The 17,517-nt window shown below is 39.4% G+C and overlaps 1 protein-coding gene across 1 annotated transcript; it reads right to left on the bottom strand.

The window, feature by feature from the left end:
* Positions 1-479: 479 nt before the first annotated feature.
* Positions 480-17,300, bottom strand: CCNH (cyclin H). Its single transcript, XM_063295450.1, has 9 exons — positions 17,081-17,300; positions 16,327-16,449; positions 9,177-9,250; positions 8,501-8,711; positions 7,460-7,623; positions 6,809-6,879; positions 5,092-5,203; positions 2,155-2,215; positions 480-596 (listed from the first exon to the last, which is right to left on the bottom strand). The coding sequence occupies exons 1-9, from the start codon at positions 17,195-17,197 to the stop codon at positions 564-566; spliced, it is 966 nt and encodes a 321-aa protein (XP_063151520.1). The 5' UTR covers positions 17,198-17,300; the 3' UTR covers positions 480-563.
* Between the last annotated feature and the right edge of the window lie 217 nt (positions 17,301-17,517).

Raw genomic sequence — 17,517 nt, 5'->3', positions numbered from 1 at the left:
GCTAAACATAGCCCACATTTTCTGCCTCAAGTAAGGGTTGTACTAGAGTAGTTAAGTACCTTTCAAAATCTGGTGTGTCAGACTTTCTGAGGTGTGTATTTAGGTGTGTATTTTTATAAAAATGAAAGCTGTTTTAAAAAACTAAAAGCAGTCTAAAATTACTGCATGGCATCATTCTTAAGAGTATTTCATGCATTATTAATGCTTCCTTAAGAAATAATTATGGGTTATGATGCTATAAGATACTTGTATAGGTACTTTGAATGTAGCTATGTTCATACCTTGTTTGAACATGGTTATTACAGTTGCTTGATTGATGGCCAATTCCCAATGAAAAGAAGTAGTGATGAGCCCTGTCCAGTGTGAAGCCCCCTGGTCATACTAATGCCATTTAAATAAGTTCAAGTATTCCAGTCACTTTGTTAAAAAAAAAAAAGATTTATTATATTAGAAATATATAATTTTCTGCTGAGTGAGAAGTACAACATGTTGCCTGGTTTTATTTTCAATGAAGTATATTAATTAGGATTCAGATTCTATTTTCTATTAGGAATGCAGATAGATTAGTCCATGAAATCATCATCTGTCCATTCATCCTAAGTAAAAAAAAAAATCAAATTAAGCCTTTATTGCAAAAGAATAGTGTCCAACATACCCCTAAATCATATTTATGTAAGGATTTTTTTCCTGCATGAACATTTGTCAAAACAAGAATAAGCAGCCTTAGAAATAAGCAGTTAGAAAAAGGGAGTGAACTACATCAGCTTTGAAAAACTTTCCTTAATTTATCAAAGAACCACACTAACAAATCTGATGTTTTTAATATCAAAAAGCAAATTCTATGCATGTCACTATTCATGTAAAGCAAATGTGACATGCCTATCTTTAGTATTTTCAAATAACAACTAGTATCACAGAACTTCAACACTAAGCACTTAAGGGTAGGAGAATCACTGTACACATAAATTCAGTTTCAACATGTCCAGATGTCCAACTGAAAGAGGACATGAAAAGAGTTTCACCTGAGCCAGAAAGACCAGAGCAGATGATAGAATTCAGTGCAAGGCAACTTCATCTTCTCAAAAGGTGGGTGTGGTATATTGAGACGTTTCTGATTGCTTAGTTTAAACCATGATTTGTTTTAGCTCATATTCTTCCAAGACATTTGGTATTTAATGTCACATTCATTTCAAAACCAAAAGTACAATATATACATCACTAATTTTTACCCAGCAATTGAATATATACTACAGTATCAGCTTCTAAGTTTGACCTTGTTATTATGCTTGAAATTTAATTTCAGATTTCTTTCACAGAGAGTTGGATTCAAGGTAGAACAAACATGAACTGTAGGTTTTTTTCCCTTAAATATTCTAGTTTAGCATTGTGTGCTGAATGTAGAAATCATTTAGTTGTGTAACATACAAATGTGCACTTGTTAACAGCTGAAGTGCTAATTTAATGTGTGTGAGTTTTAATTATCTACATGTTTTCTGCTACTTTTAGCTTTTTTGTAAATAAGGCAAAATTATTTTAATGACTTTGTAATATTTAGTTAAGTTGCTTTAAACAATTCTGGTTTTGGTGGGGAAAAGTGAGGTATACCTTTCTTAATTTAATAAAATTAATATCTATAAACCCGTAAGTTGCTGTGCAAGGTATCTGGAAGCTGGCCCTGTCCATTTGAATCCATGATATTTCATTTTTTATTATCACATTTGTATAGCCACCCATCTCACATAGTGACTCTGGGCAGCCTACATAATAAAACAAAATACATAAAACCTGTTAAAACCACAATTTAAATTAAAATAAAAACAAGATTAAAAAATGGCAGCAAATATTATAGGTTAGTGCCCTGAGCTGTCAGGTAGAAATGTTAGTAAAGAATCCAGAGACACTTATAAATTCAGCCCTTGCTTCATTTCTTATGAGACAATGAAACCAACAAAAATTGATCAGAGATTTGCTCTGATAAGAGGAATAAAATGTGGCATTATTTGATTTGTTTTAGTTTTAAAAAAACTCAAATTGGCATGAGAAAAAGTTACCTCTGACATGATACAGTTACCATCTAAAAACAAGTAGTGTTCTTTTTGCTTTAAAAATACAGCTTAAATGCACATTTAATCAGATGGTATAAAATCTACTAACCTCCTCCATTCTGGATCTTTTTATGATGAATTCATCATCTTCGTAGCCTTTCCTCTTTTTCCTATCAACAGTTCCATAGCAGGAAAATGTTAAGAGGATATATTCCACTATTAAACTTATTTTCTTCAATCCCACTTTTTGGTATTAAAAAGAATACAACATTTTAACAACTGAGCAGAAGGTTTGTTCAACCCCAACTGATTCTAGCTCTATTCAGCCATTCTGAAAGGTGAAGAGAGAGGGGGACTGACGGAGTCCAGCTATCCCAGGGATTAGGGACCCTGGAAAATCCATAGCAATCTTCTGCAGGCAGATGGCAACCAGGACAGTTACTGAGAGCAGCAAAAGAAGCACACCAGGCTCTGGATACTTCCCCGCTGCAGGTAGAGCATGTCTAATACTATAAATCCCTTAAAAATATAAATTAAAAACATCTCTGAGGTAATTGAAAAGTGCTAGCAGTTCATTAGGCATATACTTTTGTAGACTGGAATCTACCTCCATAAGATACAGAAAATGTTTTCCATTGATACTCTATGGAATTACAAAATAATGCAAAGAGGACTGATGCTAACGAAGTTGGAAAAAAATAAGATCAATAAATTAACCTTCAGATTGACAGAAATACATCTTGACAACTTGTTTCTACTACTTTTATGAGGCCTTCTGAAAGAGATCATCTTGGGCCTTTGGTATCCAACTATTTCCTACAGGCTGCTACTTAGGGAAAAAGGGGGGGGCAAGAGTGTGAGAGTGAGCATCCCCACCCATTTCTATCTCTTGTCCCATCTACTGCTTGTTTCATTTCCCCTATCATGCAGCCTCCAACAGACTACCTTGAGAGAGTACAACCCTCGGTAGAATAAAGCCTACCCCAATTTAATCCAAGTGTTCTTCTGAAAATAAACTTTTCCCATTTATAGAAATAATGGTTCAGACTTAGTAGAGGAATGTTGCATGAAAAAATACCTACACATCCAAGCAAGTTCTAATGTTACTGTTAAATGGGGCAAACTAATGTTCTAAAGTCCTCTACAACTGTGCTACAAGAAATCTTTTGCTAACCACCCTCATCATTCTATACGTTTAAGCCTGAACTTGTTCAGGAGTGAATACTGACAAAAACCAGGAAAAGAGCCTGGGTTTTTAATTTGATACAGCAAGAGGCTATTAAAGGATTACAGTTGTAATTGAAATCATTCAACCCCCATTGCAAATCAGGTTGATTGTCAAAATGTACAGACTTACAGCTGTTTGCAATGAACAAATCAAACAAAAGCAATTGAAATAGCTCAACATAATGAATTCTTCAAGTGGTGTCCCCAAATTCAACTGAAAATGCAACTTATAATGACTTCGCCAGTCTCAAAATTATTTAACCCCTTCATGGCAAGCATCTTCAGTACTTAGTAGAGCACCCTTTAGCTGTTATGACCTGCTGCAAATGACATGCATAGCCAGACACCAGCTTCTGGCAGCATTCCTGAGGAATCTTAGCCCATTCCTCATGAGCAGTGGCCTCCAGTTCAGTCATATTTTGGGTTTGTGTGCTGCAACCACCACCTTCAAATCTCACCAGAGATTTTCTATGGGGTTCAAATCAGGTGACTGTGATGGTCACTGTAGAATCTTCCAGGACTTCTTCTGCATCCAAGCCTTAGTGGAATTTGAGGTATGCTTGGGATCATTGTCCTGTTGGAAGGTCCAATGACGCCCAAGCTTCAGCTTCCTTACAGACAGCATAACATTTTCTCCTAGGATTTCCTGATCCTTCAATGAATCCATCTTGCCATCCACACACTGCAGGTTTCCAGTGCCAGAGGATGCAAAGCAGCCCCAGAGCATCACCCAGCCACCACCATGCTTAACTGCAGGCAGAGTGTTCTTTTCACCATATGCTTCATTATTCTTCCTCCAAACATACTGCTGATCCATCGGGCCAAAAAGTTCCAGTTTTGTTTCATCGCTTCACAGAACAGAATCCCAAAACCTATGTGGCTTATTTATATGATTTTGAGCATATTGGAGCCGACTTTTCTTGTGCTTTTGGGTCAGTAGTGGTGTATGTCTTGGAGTTCTGGCATGGAAAACTTCTGTGTCTAGTACATGCCTTACTGTGCTCACTGAAACCTCAGTGCCTGTTGCCACCAAGTCTTGCTGCAGGTCTTTTGCAGTCACTCAAGGGTTTCTCTCCACCTGCCTTCTCAGAAATCTGGTTGCATCCATTGACAGCTTCCTTTTTCTGCCCCGTCCAGGTAGTGTAACCACTGTTCCTTTAACTTTCAACTCGTGAACTATGCTTCCAATGGTGTCTCTAGGAACGTTCAGTGCCTTCGCTATCTTTTTGTATCCCGTTCCTTGTTTGTGAAGGGCGATGATCTCTTCTCTTACCTTTTTGGACCATTCTTTTGACTTAGCCATACTGCATTTCTAACATGCAGTCAACCGTGACACTCAACAAACCCCTAGCCAGTTCAGGTATTTTTTGTGTTCCAGCTCAAGCACACCTAGTACAACTAATGAAGCCCTTGATTAGTTGCATCAGGTGTGCCTGAGACAACACCTGTCTGTGTGTTGTTATGATGGATTCTATTCAGGGGGTTAAACAATTTTTGAGACTGGAAAAGTCATTATAAGGTGCATTTTCAGTTGAATGTGGGGACACCACTTGAAGCATTCGTTGTGTTGAGCTATTTCAATTGCTTTTGTTTGATTTGTTTATTGCAAACAGCTGAAAGTCTGTACACTTTGACAGACAACCTGATGTGCAATGGGGGTTGAATAATTTTGATTACAACTGTATATATCACATTTCCAAAAGACAAAATAAAACTATCAAATCTCATATTCTGTTGCTCCTAAGAGATGACAAGCTGTCCAGAAATCAGGTCATCAGAACATACAAGGAAGTTAACAAAGGTTTAAATTGCTACTTACGTATTTGTATTAAGAGCAAGTTCTGGACTGTGACATTTTTCTAGCTTCTGTTTTAGAACAGCAACCTCTTCAGAATGTGGTAGCTCATATTTTTTTACCAGATTTTTCATGCCTAAACAAATGAAATAAACACTTATCAAAATACTATACAATGTATGTATGAATTATTATGTCACTTACCAACACCAAAAGCAGATCAAGAAAATTCTAAGGAAACAAACATGCTGGTCACAAATTCTATCAAAGTGGCATTTGTATTTAGCCTATTTGCTCCTACAAAACTGACCAAGGGATTTGTGGGGGGGAGGGATTGTGACAGAATAGCTGTAGGCAGGCTTTATATGATCCAAATGAGGCTAAATTTGATGAACTTTAGGTTATTGCAACCTTATCCAAATGGGCATGCTCCAGATGCAAACTAGGGAATTCTCTAATTCCAAGTTCAAGCATTTGGAGGACATTCATATTAGGGAAGGTAAACCCAATTCTTTTCTCAGTACGTATCCAGACTTTACCTGAATACATGCAAGTAGAAGCCACCATGTACCTAAATATTTGGTTCTAGTGTTTAAGAGTTCAGAAGTTTCTTTAAAAAAACAGTTGGAATCCGCCTTCCTATAGGTTAAGAATATTATTTAAAGTCCCACATTTAGGATGATGGACAGCAAGTCCTGACTCTCTTCATAAACAATACTCCAGTATCTGAAGAGTGCTATCAAATTCTTCCTCTCCATCTCATTTCTTCAAGCCATAGTATATTTAACCAATGCAGCCCTCACAATCACTAAAAGAAATAAAGACAACAGTGGCTCTCTTGATATAATGTTGCTCCATCCTGGGGCATAGGGCTACGCAGCACGTTGGATTCAAACAAACAAGATGCTTCAGAGCATTCAATACATTCACAAAGTACTTGGTGGCAACTCCTTAAGAGGGTTCCATTATTTCCCTGGACTGCACAGCTGCCTCTAGAGTTGCACTAAGTTCCCATGAAAAGACACATTGCTGACACTCTATATAGGCACCCATGCATTATTTGAAGCACCTTTTCATCATTGATGCATGGTACTATATAGGTGACAAAGTTGTTAGCTGAGGAAAAATACCTTCCTCTGGCACAGGAATGGGTTAGAGTGGCCCCCAAGTCCCTGTTTGGTGACCATGGACCTGGTCCCTGTTTGCTTTCAGCAATAATGGACAGTGGTCACCAAAGTACAGCTTCTCACCATCTTGAGGTGGGTAACAGGTGATCCCAGTAAAAAAAAAAAAAAAAAAGAACCTTGCAGAGCTCCTCTCCCAAACCTAATCCTATCTTGAGTGATGTGCCCCCCCTCCAGGTTGTGGTCCTTGGCTAGCAAAAGGTTGCCCACCTCTATTGTGGCACATGGCTAATGCCTCTTGCACGGAAGGAAAGATAACCCATTTTATCTTTGATTGATGTTGGCATTTTAATGCCTCCTGGACTACAGAATTGATAGTACTTAAAGAAACTCACTCTGGAATCATGCAACATAAAACTCAGTATCAAAACAGACAAGCAAACCTGGTATATTTTTGTTCTAAAAACATGGGTCCTTTTGTTCAGTTAGAAACATCAAAAATAAACATTTACAACTCTTAAAATCATATCAAGCCCTTTACCTTTTCCCTTCTAAAGAATCAAGGATATTTAAAATAAGTATTTAGGTACTCTCTCATTGTCAGCATCATAACTTACATTTCATTCCATCTAGCAGCTGCGAAAGGGATGCTTTGTTCTCTTTAAGCATTAGGTTTCCTGACAAGTAACTATAAAAAAATTCAGAAAATTAGCAAAAATAAACGAACAATAACTAAAAAGAACCATTTAAATTATAGATCATAAAGAGAATGGCATTTTGCTAACATTTCATGATAGGCAATGGAAGATATTTTAACAGTATTTAAAATACAATTTATGCACAAGTGATAATGTAATTTTTTAAAATATCAGAAAAGTATTTCCACAACCTAAGGTACTCAAGAAATTAGATATAATCTTCCACAAGCAAAACAACAACATTTAGACACAAAATAGTAAATGTACACAGTCACTTATTTCGACAAGTCAAAAAAACTTTTTTAAAAGCTGTAAAAGTAATCATTCCACACGCAGAATTCTACATACAGCACACCAGAATTAAAAAATTATTTAGCACTGCCAATCTCTTATATAAAACTGTTCAGATAATCAAATCAAATCCTGGAATTTAGGCTATACTTCTGACCGAATTGTTGCAGCAGTTATCATTATCCATACCTCTCTTCATAGCCTATCAGAATGACTGTATTTTTCCCACATAGGCAGCAGATGTTTACGTGATTGCTTAAATATTCAGAAACTACTTACCTTTCCATATTAAATCCTGCCCTGGATGCACTTGATACCAAAGCAGTGAGAGCTATCTGAGAAGGTGTAAAGAGAAGGCATGCATCTGTCAAAGATACCCGATTAAGAAAGTCATCTGCTGTCTTCCTCAACGTCTCAGGATTCTCAAGCAATAGATAACGGGTCTAGAAAATAAAGACGATAACACTTTGGAATAATCTGTTGCTACAATTTCCTCCAATCCCATGTTCAAGGAACATTTCAAATGAAAGGGAGGAACTAAAGCATTTCCCTGTTTTCAAGCACAAGAATAAAAAGAAAAGAAACTGAAAAGCTTATCTATCCCTTTGGCTTTTTTGACCCACTTCAGAATCATCATATATAATACCAAGGTTTCCATGAACTGATTTGGCATAGTTGACAAAATTTTGAGCTTACAAAGTCAAACCAAAAAGTCGTCTACCTTGTTCTTCAAGATTTAAAAAAAAAGCCGTTAGATTTTGAAGCTGATTATGACATCCAATCCCTTACCAACATTTACCTGATACTTGTTTAAGGGTGGCATAAAACTTGCAACAACTATTTTTTCTATACATTACACATAACTCTGATTTTACTTTGGTGTTAGAGGAATTAAGAATGCTCTCCTTACACACACACAACACACACAACACACACACACAGTTCGACATTTCCAACACACACACACACACACAAACACACACACACACACACACCAGGACAAACAGTTCGACATTTCCAACATCGCTCTGGCACTCAGATCTAAATGCAGTGCTTAGTTACCTTTTTCTAAACTGAAGAAAGTTTTTGAAACATGCAAAACAAAGAAAATGTTAGGTACTAAAGATGGGCTTACTGAATTAACATTAGTGTTTATGTTTCATAGTATGGCTATTCTCAAAATACATTAGCTTAGAAAAAGGAACTTAGCAGTACCGCTGTAAAAATTTAACTATTTCCGTATGATTCATGTAACATTTTAATGCAGTTATTGCAGTCAAAGCTTAACTTGGTAAGCAAAAAAAAAAAAAAGTCTAATACCTTCAAATCAATCAAGAAGCCTTCAAATGGTCTGTAAGGGTTATGTACTATAAGGTGGAAGTTCAGCTGCTGAATAAGTAGTAATTCATATTCCAAGATCTGTTCTAAAGTCTTCTCCTGTCCTGCTGGGCTCTCACGAAGGTTACCAACAAACTGTGTACTAGATACATTAAATTCATCTACTTTACAAGCCAAGAATGCACAGGTTAACCTTAAAAACAAAACAAACACAATCATTTGGTTGTAACAAAAGTGCTTATCCATGTATGTGAGATGATATAAATAATTTCCAGACCAAAAGCATTTTCCTGAAAAACATGGAGTTTTCATCTTGGAATATGAAAATGAGCCCTGAATATTTCTTGTTTCCTATTAGTTAAAGGAGAGCCAGTTTGGTGCAGTGGTTAAGGCATCAGGCTAGAAAATGGAAGACCATGACTAGTCCTCCTAGTCCTGCCTTAGGCACAAAGCCAGCTGGGTGACCTTGGGCCAGTCACTCTCTCAGCCCTAGGAAGAAGGCAATGGCAAAACCTTGAAAAGAAAACTGCAGGGACTTGTCCAGGCACTCTCTAAGAATCAGAAATGATTGAACAGATTAAAAAAAATAGTTAAAGCTTCAAAAGTTAATAAACATATCTGTATCAATTTCAAAATATAAATGGTAAGAGTTACTCACATAATTATGCGGGGATGATACTCCATTACTGAGTTATTGAGGTAAAAACGTTTGAAATACATGCAGGCTGTACCCTAAAAGCACACAAAAGTTGGAAAGTTCATTCATATTAGACCACAGAGGCTACTTTTTATAAATATAAAAATAAATGCAAGACACATTTTAAAATGCCAGTGGAAAACTAAATAACATACTGCTAGATACATCTCTTCAGAAAAAAAAAAAATCAGTTCAGTAGAGCCAGGAAGGAAATTTATGAAACAAAAGATGCAGTCCTGAAATAGGCTTATTTACTATTTGCTATTGTACCAATGATAAGAGCATCTGTCAGCAATCAAGTTCTTTATTTTATATATAAATTATTTGGCTAAGAATAAAATTCACTGTAAACTGATGATCTGCTACAATAAACACTTGATTTAACAGATCTCAGGTCTTTGATGGACTTCAGATGCAATGGATAAAATCTGTCCATGTACAATACTATATCCTTCTGCACATTTATAAAATCCTGTTAATCATTTATGCATGTGTAAAACACATAAAATACACCTTCATAAAATCCCATTACCATTTAATGGATATTCTGCTTTAGTTAATAAAATTAAGAGTCTACTTGACTGTCATCATAAAACCATATTGGCTTGTGTAAGATGATAACAGTGATAAATACCATACACAAAGAAATTGAGTGATATATACTGCTTTTTTCTGGGGGTTTATATTTTATTTATTTATTTATTTAATTTATATCACTGCCCATCTCCCCCAGTGGGGGACTGGGTGGTTTACAATAAATAGCATTAAAAACATAGCCACGTAAAAATTACATTAAAATATACATTAAAAACAAATGTAAAATCCAAGTGGAGATGGAACACAATCACTAAGCGGTGCTATGGCGCCAGCCATCCCCAGGTGGAGCTATCACTCTCCCCCTCCCAAGAAAGCTGGCAGAACCAGGTCTTAAGTTTCTTCTGGAAGTCCGAGCACGAGGAAACCTGTCTCAACTCCGGGGGCAAGATGTTCCAAAGGGCGGGCGCCACTGCAGAGAAGGCTCGCCTCCTGGACCCTGCTAGATGAAATTCCTTTGCTGACAGGGTCCATAGCATGCCCTCCCTGAGAATAATAATGGCATAAATGGCATATGCTACATGTTTTTTTCTGGGGTTTATAAGAATAATGGCTTAAATGGCATACAGGCATGCAGGTAACTTATAGAAAAGTATGTACATAGTAAACAAAGAATTTAATGATCTAGGCATCACTTTCTAAATGCAGTAATTATATTATCATCTGAAGTCCAATATTTCTATACAAAATCAAAGGCCTCAATATTATTGGAGCAAAAGTTCAAAGTAATCGCTAGAGATGTGCAAACCATTTATTATACACACAAAGATCAGAATTGTGCAAGCCATGGTATTCCCTGTGACACTCTATGGAAGCAAAACTTGGACTTTAAAGAAGCAGGATAGGAAGAGTATTGACGTCTTTCAACTTTGGTGTTGGAGAAGACTCCAGAGAATACCGTGAACAACCAAGAAAACAAACCAACAGATCATCAAACAAATCAACCCAAAGTTCTCACTCAGACACAAATGACCAGGCTCAAATTATCCTACTCTGAACACATGATGCGAAAACCCAGCACTCCGGAAAAGGCTGTAATGCTGGGAAAGGTGGAAGGAAAGAGAACAGGACAGCCAGCAGCAAGGTAGATGGACTCAGTTACAGTGGCAATGAGTGCACCATTGGGAGACTTGAAAGAACAGATTAAAGATAGATCCTCATGAAGAAAATGTATGTGGTCACTAGGAGTCGAAAACAACTTGATGGTACATAATCAAATATTTATAAACTTTTATGTTTATACTGTAGATACAGATATTTAAGACTAAATCTTTTGATTCTAGTTGTGCTCTTAACTTTTGTTATATCTGTTTTATGTTTTATCTGTTATTTCATATAGATGTCTGATTTGGATCACTGAAAAATAGTATGTTTGCTAATCTACTTGGAGATACTGAAAACTTCATTTATTAAAGAGTTGTTGTTTATTCGTTTAGTCGCTTCTGACTCTTCGTGACTTCATGGACCACCCCACGCCAGAGCTTCCTGTCGGTCGTCAACACCCCCAGCTCCCCCAGGGACGAGTCCGTCACCTCTAGAATATCATCCATCCACCTTGCCCTTGGTCGGCCCCTCTTCCTTTTGCCCTCCACTCTCCGTAGCATCAGCATCTTCTCCAGGGTGTCTGTCTTCTCATTATGTGGCCAAAGTATTTCAGTTTGCCTTTAGTATCATTCCCTCAAGTGAGCAGTCTGGCTTTATTTCCTGAAGGATGGACTTGTTTGATCTTCTTGCAGTCCAAGGCACTCTCAGAATTTTCTTCCAATACCACAGTTCAAAAGCATCTATCTTCCTTCTCTCAGCCTTCCTTATGGTCCAGCTCTCGCAGCCATATGTTACTACGGGGAACACCATTGCTTTAACTATGCGGACCTTTGTTGTCAGTGTGATGTCTCTGCTCTTGACTATTTTATCGAGATTTGTCATTGCTCCGATTTCCTGACTGCAGTCAGCATCTGCAGTAATCTTCGCACCTAGAAATACAAAGTCTTTCACTGCTTCTACATTTTCTCCCTCTATTTGCCAGTTATCAATCAAGCTGGTTGCCATAATCTTGGTTTTTTTCAGGTTTAGCTGCAAGCCAGCTTTTGCACTTTCTTCTTTCACCTTCATCATAAGGCTCCTCAGTTCCTCGCTTTCAGCCATCAAAGTGGTATCATCTGCATATCTGAGATTGTTAATGTTTCTTCCAGCGATTTTAACTCCAGCCTTGGATTCCTCAAGCCCAGCTTGGCGCATGATGTGTAGGGTAGGTAGGGTGAGAGTATACAGCCCTGCCGTACTCCTTTCCCAATCTTAAACCAGTCCGTTGTTCCGTGGTCTGTTCTTACTGTTGCTACTTGGTTATTATACAGATTTCTCAGGAGGCAGACAAGATGACTTGGTATCCCCATACTGCTAAGAACTTGCCACAATTTGTTATGGTCCACACAGTCAAAGGCTTTAGAATAGGCAATCAAACAGAAATAGATGTTTTTCTGAAACTCCCTGGCCTTTTCCATTATCCAGCGGATATTGGCAATTTGGTCCCTAGTTCCTCTGCCTTTTCTAAACCCAGCTTGTACATCTGGCAATTCTCGCTCCATGAACTGCTGAAGTCTACCTTGCAGGATCTTGAGCATTACCTTACTGGCATGTGAAATGAGTGCCACTGTTCGATAGTTTGAACAGTCTTTAGTGTTTCCCTTTTTTGGTATGGGGATATAAGTTGATTTTTTCCAGTCTGATGGCCATTCTTGTGTTTTCCAAATTTGCTGGCATATAGCATGCATTACCTTGACCGCATCATCTTGCAAGATTTTGAACAGTTCAGCTGGGATGCCATCGCCTCCTGCTGCCTTGTTATTAGCAATGCTTCTTAAGGCCCATTCAACCTCACTCTTCAGGATGTCTGGCTGTAGCTCACTGACCACACTGTCAAAGCTATCCCCGATATTGTTATCCTTCCTATACAGGTCTTCTATATATTCTTGCCACCTTTTCTTGATCTCTTCTTCTTCTGTTAGGTCCTTGCCATCTTTGTTTTTGATCATACCCATTTTGGCCTGGAATTTACCTCCGATGTTTCTAATTTTCTGGAAGAGGTCTCTTGTCCTTCCTATTCTAATGTCTTCTTCCACTTCCGTGCATTGCTTGTTTAAAAATAATTCCTTATCTCTTCTGGCTAACCTCTGGAATTTTGCATTTCATTGGGCATATCTCCCCCTATCACTGTTGCCTTTTGCTTTCCTTCTTTCTTGGGCTACTTCTAGTGTCTCAGCAGACAGCCATTTTGCCTTCTTGGTTTTCTCTTTCTTTGGGAGGTATTTTGTTGCCGCCTCCTGAACAATGTTGCGGACTTCTGTCCATAGTTCTTCCGGGATCCTATCTACTAAGTCCAATCCCTTGAATCGATTCGTCACCTCCACTGCATATTCCTTAGGAATATTAGTGAGCTCATATCTAGCTGATCTGTGGGTCTTCCCTAATCTCTTTAGTCTGATCCTAAATTGTGCAAGAAGAAGTTCGTGATCAGAACTACAGTCAGCTCCAGGTCTTGTTTTTACCGACTGTATAGATGTCCGCCACCTTTGGCTGCAAAGGATGTAGTCAATCTGATTTCGGTGTTGTCCATCTGGTGAAGTCCATGTATAAAGCCGTCTCTTAGGTTGCTGGAAGAGGGTGTTTGTTATGCACATTGAGTTGTCTTGGCAAAATTCTATCAGCCTGTGTCCTGCTTCGTTTTGTTCTCCCAGGCCATGCTTACCTGTAATTCCAGGTGTCATTTGACTGTCCACCTTAGCGTTCCAGTCTCCCGTGATGAAAATAACATCTCTTTTAGGCGTGTTGTCCAGGAGGTGCTGCAGATCCTCATAGAACTGCTCTACTTCAGCTTCTTCAGCATCTGTGGTTGGGGCGTATATTTGGATCACTGTGATGTTAGATGGCTTGCCCTGAATTCGAATTGAGATCATTCTATCTTTTTTTGGATTGTATCCAAGCACTGCTTTAGCCACTTGACTATTAATTACGAAGGCTACTCCATTTCTTCTGTGGTCCTCTTGTCCACAGTAGTAGATCTGGTGGTCATTTGATGTGAAGTGGCCCATTGCAGTCCATTTCAGTTCACTGATGCCCAGAATGTCTATCTTTAATCTTGACATCTCACCAATAACCACATCCAATTTGCCCTGGCTCATAGATGTTACATTCCAGGTTCCAATGGTGTGTTGATCCTTAGAACATCGGGTTCGCCATTCACCACCAGCACCGTCGGCCGCTAGCCATCCTTTTGGCTTTGAGCTAGCTGCGTCATCACGTCTGGGGCTAGTTGAACTCATCCTCTGTTCCTCCCCAGTAGCATTTTGACCATCTTCCGACCTGGGGGTCTCATGTTCCGATGGTATACCGACATATATCTGGTTGTACTGATCCATTTAGTTTTCACGGCAAGAATACTGGGGTGAGTTGCCATTACCTTCCCCAGGGATCGCACTTAGTCTGACCTCTCTGTCATGACCTTCCCGTCTTGGGTGGCCCTTCACGGTTTAGCTCATGGCATCATTAAGGTGCTCAAGCTCCAGCACCACAACAAGGTAACGATCCTTTGCTGAAGTATTAAAGAGTACAATGCGCAAAACTGACACTAGAATTCCCTTCTAAAGAGCACATTAGATCAGTGATTCTGCTCCGAGTCAAAAGCAGCATACTTCACAAATACAGTAAAGCCCACATGCCTATGATCTCAGGTAAGTTTAGATTCTTCATAGCTGTAGTTTTTCCAGAATACTACTACTACTGACTCCTGACAAAGCTGAGGTGTGGTCTCTTATGGTGGAATTTAGCAGTATGGCAGGATAATTAGCTTATTTGACAGTGTCATGATCTTCAGTGCATCTCTGCTGGGCATCTGCTGCACAAACTATAGCAGTAGCCCCTTTGTGACAATACTGCAAATTGATGGAAAAACTGCTGCTCTGACATTTGATGCATAGTCTTTCCTTTCTCTTCTCACCTAACAAAATTTACCAAGCTATTTTTAGCTGAAGGAGAGCAGCCAATAGAAGAAGTCACCAGGAATCAAGTTCAACTCAAAAGAACCTTTATTTTACAAGAAAGTACTTAAAGGACAAATAATGGTGGACCAGAATTCATGGGAATGAAGCCATCAACTGCAGAACAGCCAACCATGACCTCTGATTATGCATGACTGAAGAAAGGCAGTAGTAATCACTGGGAAGGGGAACTATTCTGCATATTCTTAGAAACTTTTCAGCATTCCAAATAAACATTACTAATTATTAACTAATGATAATGCACAAAATAAAATATTCTGCATTGGGAAAAGACAACTTTTTCAAACCACACTAAACTTAGAAAATTGAGAAAGGGACAGATTAAATCTTACAAAGAATAAGAATTAATTGGCTATGTACACCCTCAACTATTTACTAGCCAATGTTTTACCACAGTTTATTATATGTACCCAGACTGTGTGGTTAACTTATACTTGTGTGTGTCATGAACATTAAAAAGTGGGTTCTATTTAAATCATACTTAACAGAAACATTCTTCAGCAAAGGATCGTTACCTTGTCGTGGTGCTGGAGCTTGAGCACCTCAATGATGCCATGAGCTAAACCGTGAATAACCGTTGGTTATTGGTGAGATGTCAAGATTAAAGATAGACATTTTGGGCGTCAGTGAACTGAAATGGACTGCAATGGGCCACTTCACATCAAATGACCACCAGATCTACTACTGTGGACAAGAAGACCACAGAAGAAATGGAGTAGCCTTCGTAATTAATAGTAAAGTAGCTAAAGCAGTGCTTGGATACAATCCAAAAAACGATAGAATGTATTTCTAGGTGCGAAGATTACTGCAGATGCTGACTGCAGTCAGGAAATCAGAAGACGCTTAATCCTTGGGAGAAGAGCAATGACAAATCTCGATAAAATACTTAAGAGCAGAGACATCACACTGACAACAAAAGTCCGCATAGTTAAAGCAATGGTGTTCCCCGTAGTAACATATGGCTGCGAGAGCTGGACCATAAGGAGGACTGAGAGAAGGAAGATCGATGCTTTTGAACTGTGCTGTTGGAGGAAAATTCTGAGAGTGCCTTGGACTGCAAGAAGATCAAACCAGTCCATCCTCCAGGAAATAAAGCCAGACTGCTCACTTGAGGGAATGATATTAAAGGCAAAACTGAAATACTTTGGCCACATAATGAGAAGACAGGAACCCTGGAGAAGATGCTGATGCTAGGGAGAGTGGAGGGCAAAAGGAAGAGGGGCCGATCAAGGGCAAGGTGGATGGATGATATTCTAGAGGTGATGGACTTGTCCCTGGGGGAGCTGGGGGTGTCAACGACCGACAGGAAGCTCTGGCGTGAGCTGGTCCATGAAGTCACAAAGAGTCGGAAGCAACTAAATGAATAAACAACAACAACAGAAACATTTCATGTAAGCACAAGCAGATACTGGTTTCTCTGGAACAGAAAAGTTAAAACAGGTGTAAAAAGTTCAACAACTTACCACAACAGATCTGGGCATTGCTGGTTTAAATACAGAGCAAAAATCTGCTAATCTTTTTTCATAATATTTACAAATTATCAGCTCTTCATGTGGGTCAAGAAGAAAGGAGTCTGTCTGTTGAACCTTATGAAAGAATAACATGCATCTTAAAAGGGAGATCACTATTCACTAACAGAGGCTACAGCTATTAGGTGGAACCATTTAAGGCATAATCCTCTACATCAGCCTTCCCCAACCTGGTGCTGTCAACATGTGCAAGACTACAACTCCCATTATCCCCAGGTACTGTAGCTAAAGGCAATGGGAGTTATAACTCCACATAGTTGCATCTAACTTTGGAAAAGTTTGCCATATAGGGCAGTCCTTAGAATACAACCCTACAGCGTTTATCCTCCTGGTGATCAACATAACTGAAAAATACGCCCAGGATATGCACTGTGTAAAGAAAAAATCCCCTCCCGCCAAGAGTGGGGTGGAAGTCTAGTAAAACTCCATTCATGGGGGCATGGTATACTGTAACATCTGTTTCTCCCGCTCTTAAGGGAAAGTGGAACCTACGTACCAGCGTTTTTCAAACTTGGCAACTTTAAGATGCGTGGACTTCAACTTCCCGAATTCCCCAACCAGCATGCTGGGTTAGGGTTAGTACATACAGTGCCATTCTGAGAAATCTTACAGAGCGTGATCCAAGAGACCCGAGGAAAGCAAGCTCGAGAGCTCCTTGGCACTTCGGCCTGGCCTCCCCCGCTCCTACCTTGCCATTGGCCACCGCTTTGCATCTGAACTTGCGGTTGGCGTCCGAGCGCCGGCGGCCCAACTCCTCCTCGCTACGGAAAGTCCAGTAGCGCCTCTGCGTGCTGCTGTGGTACATCGCAACGACCCCCACCTCCAAACCCAAACTTCGCCCAACTGCTGCCTTTCAGACGAACCGCCTTCCTCAACCCGGAAACGGCCAAACGCCCCGCGACGGGAATGGCCGCCTCCCGCCCCGCCCCCGCTGTCGTCACTGTCGCCACGAGCCCGCCTCAAGTTCCCGGCGTGCCCTGCGCCAAAGCGAGGTGGGCTTTCCCCGGCACGCCCTGAAATCGTGCGGGTTTCTCGCTGAGACGTTCCAAGAGATAAGAAAAAGAAGAGTCGCTTTTTAAGCTCGCACTTCCGGAAAATTGTATGCGGCAATACAGAGCAACGTGT

The sequence above is a fragment of the Candoia aspera genome, chromosome 2, assembly GCF_035149785.1.
Source record: "Candoia aspera isolate rCanAsp1 chromosome 2, rCanAsp1.hap2, whole genome shotgun sequence".
In the NCBI taxonomy this organism is placed as follows: Eukaryota; Metazoa; Chordata; class Lepidosauria; order Squamata; family Boidae; genus Candoia; species Candoia aspera.
The sequence above is the reverse complement of the archived record's forward strand: the minus strand, read 5'-3'. Positions and strand labels throughout refer to the sequence as shown.

What these genes read in the sequence shown, in the direction of transcription:
- CCNH (XM_063295450.1), bottom strand. Translation starts at nt 17,197, where the DNA reads ATGTACCACAGCAGCACGCAGAGGCGCTACTGGACTTTCCGTAGCGAG. An exon ending in GCTGCTAGATGGAATGAAAT is followed by an intron (nt 5,204 to 6,808) that starts GTAAGTTATGAT and finishes TCATTTGTTTAG; the next exon opens with GCATGAAAAATCTGGTAAAA. An exon ending in CTTGCTCTTAATACAAATAC is followed by an intron (nt 2,216 to 5,091) that starts GTAAGTAGCAAT and finishes AACTGTTGATAG; the next exon opens with GAAAAAGAGGAAAGGCTACG.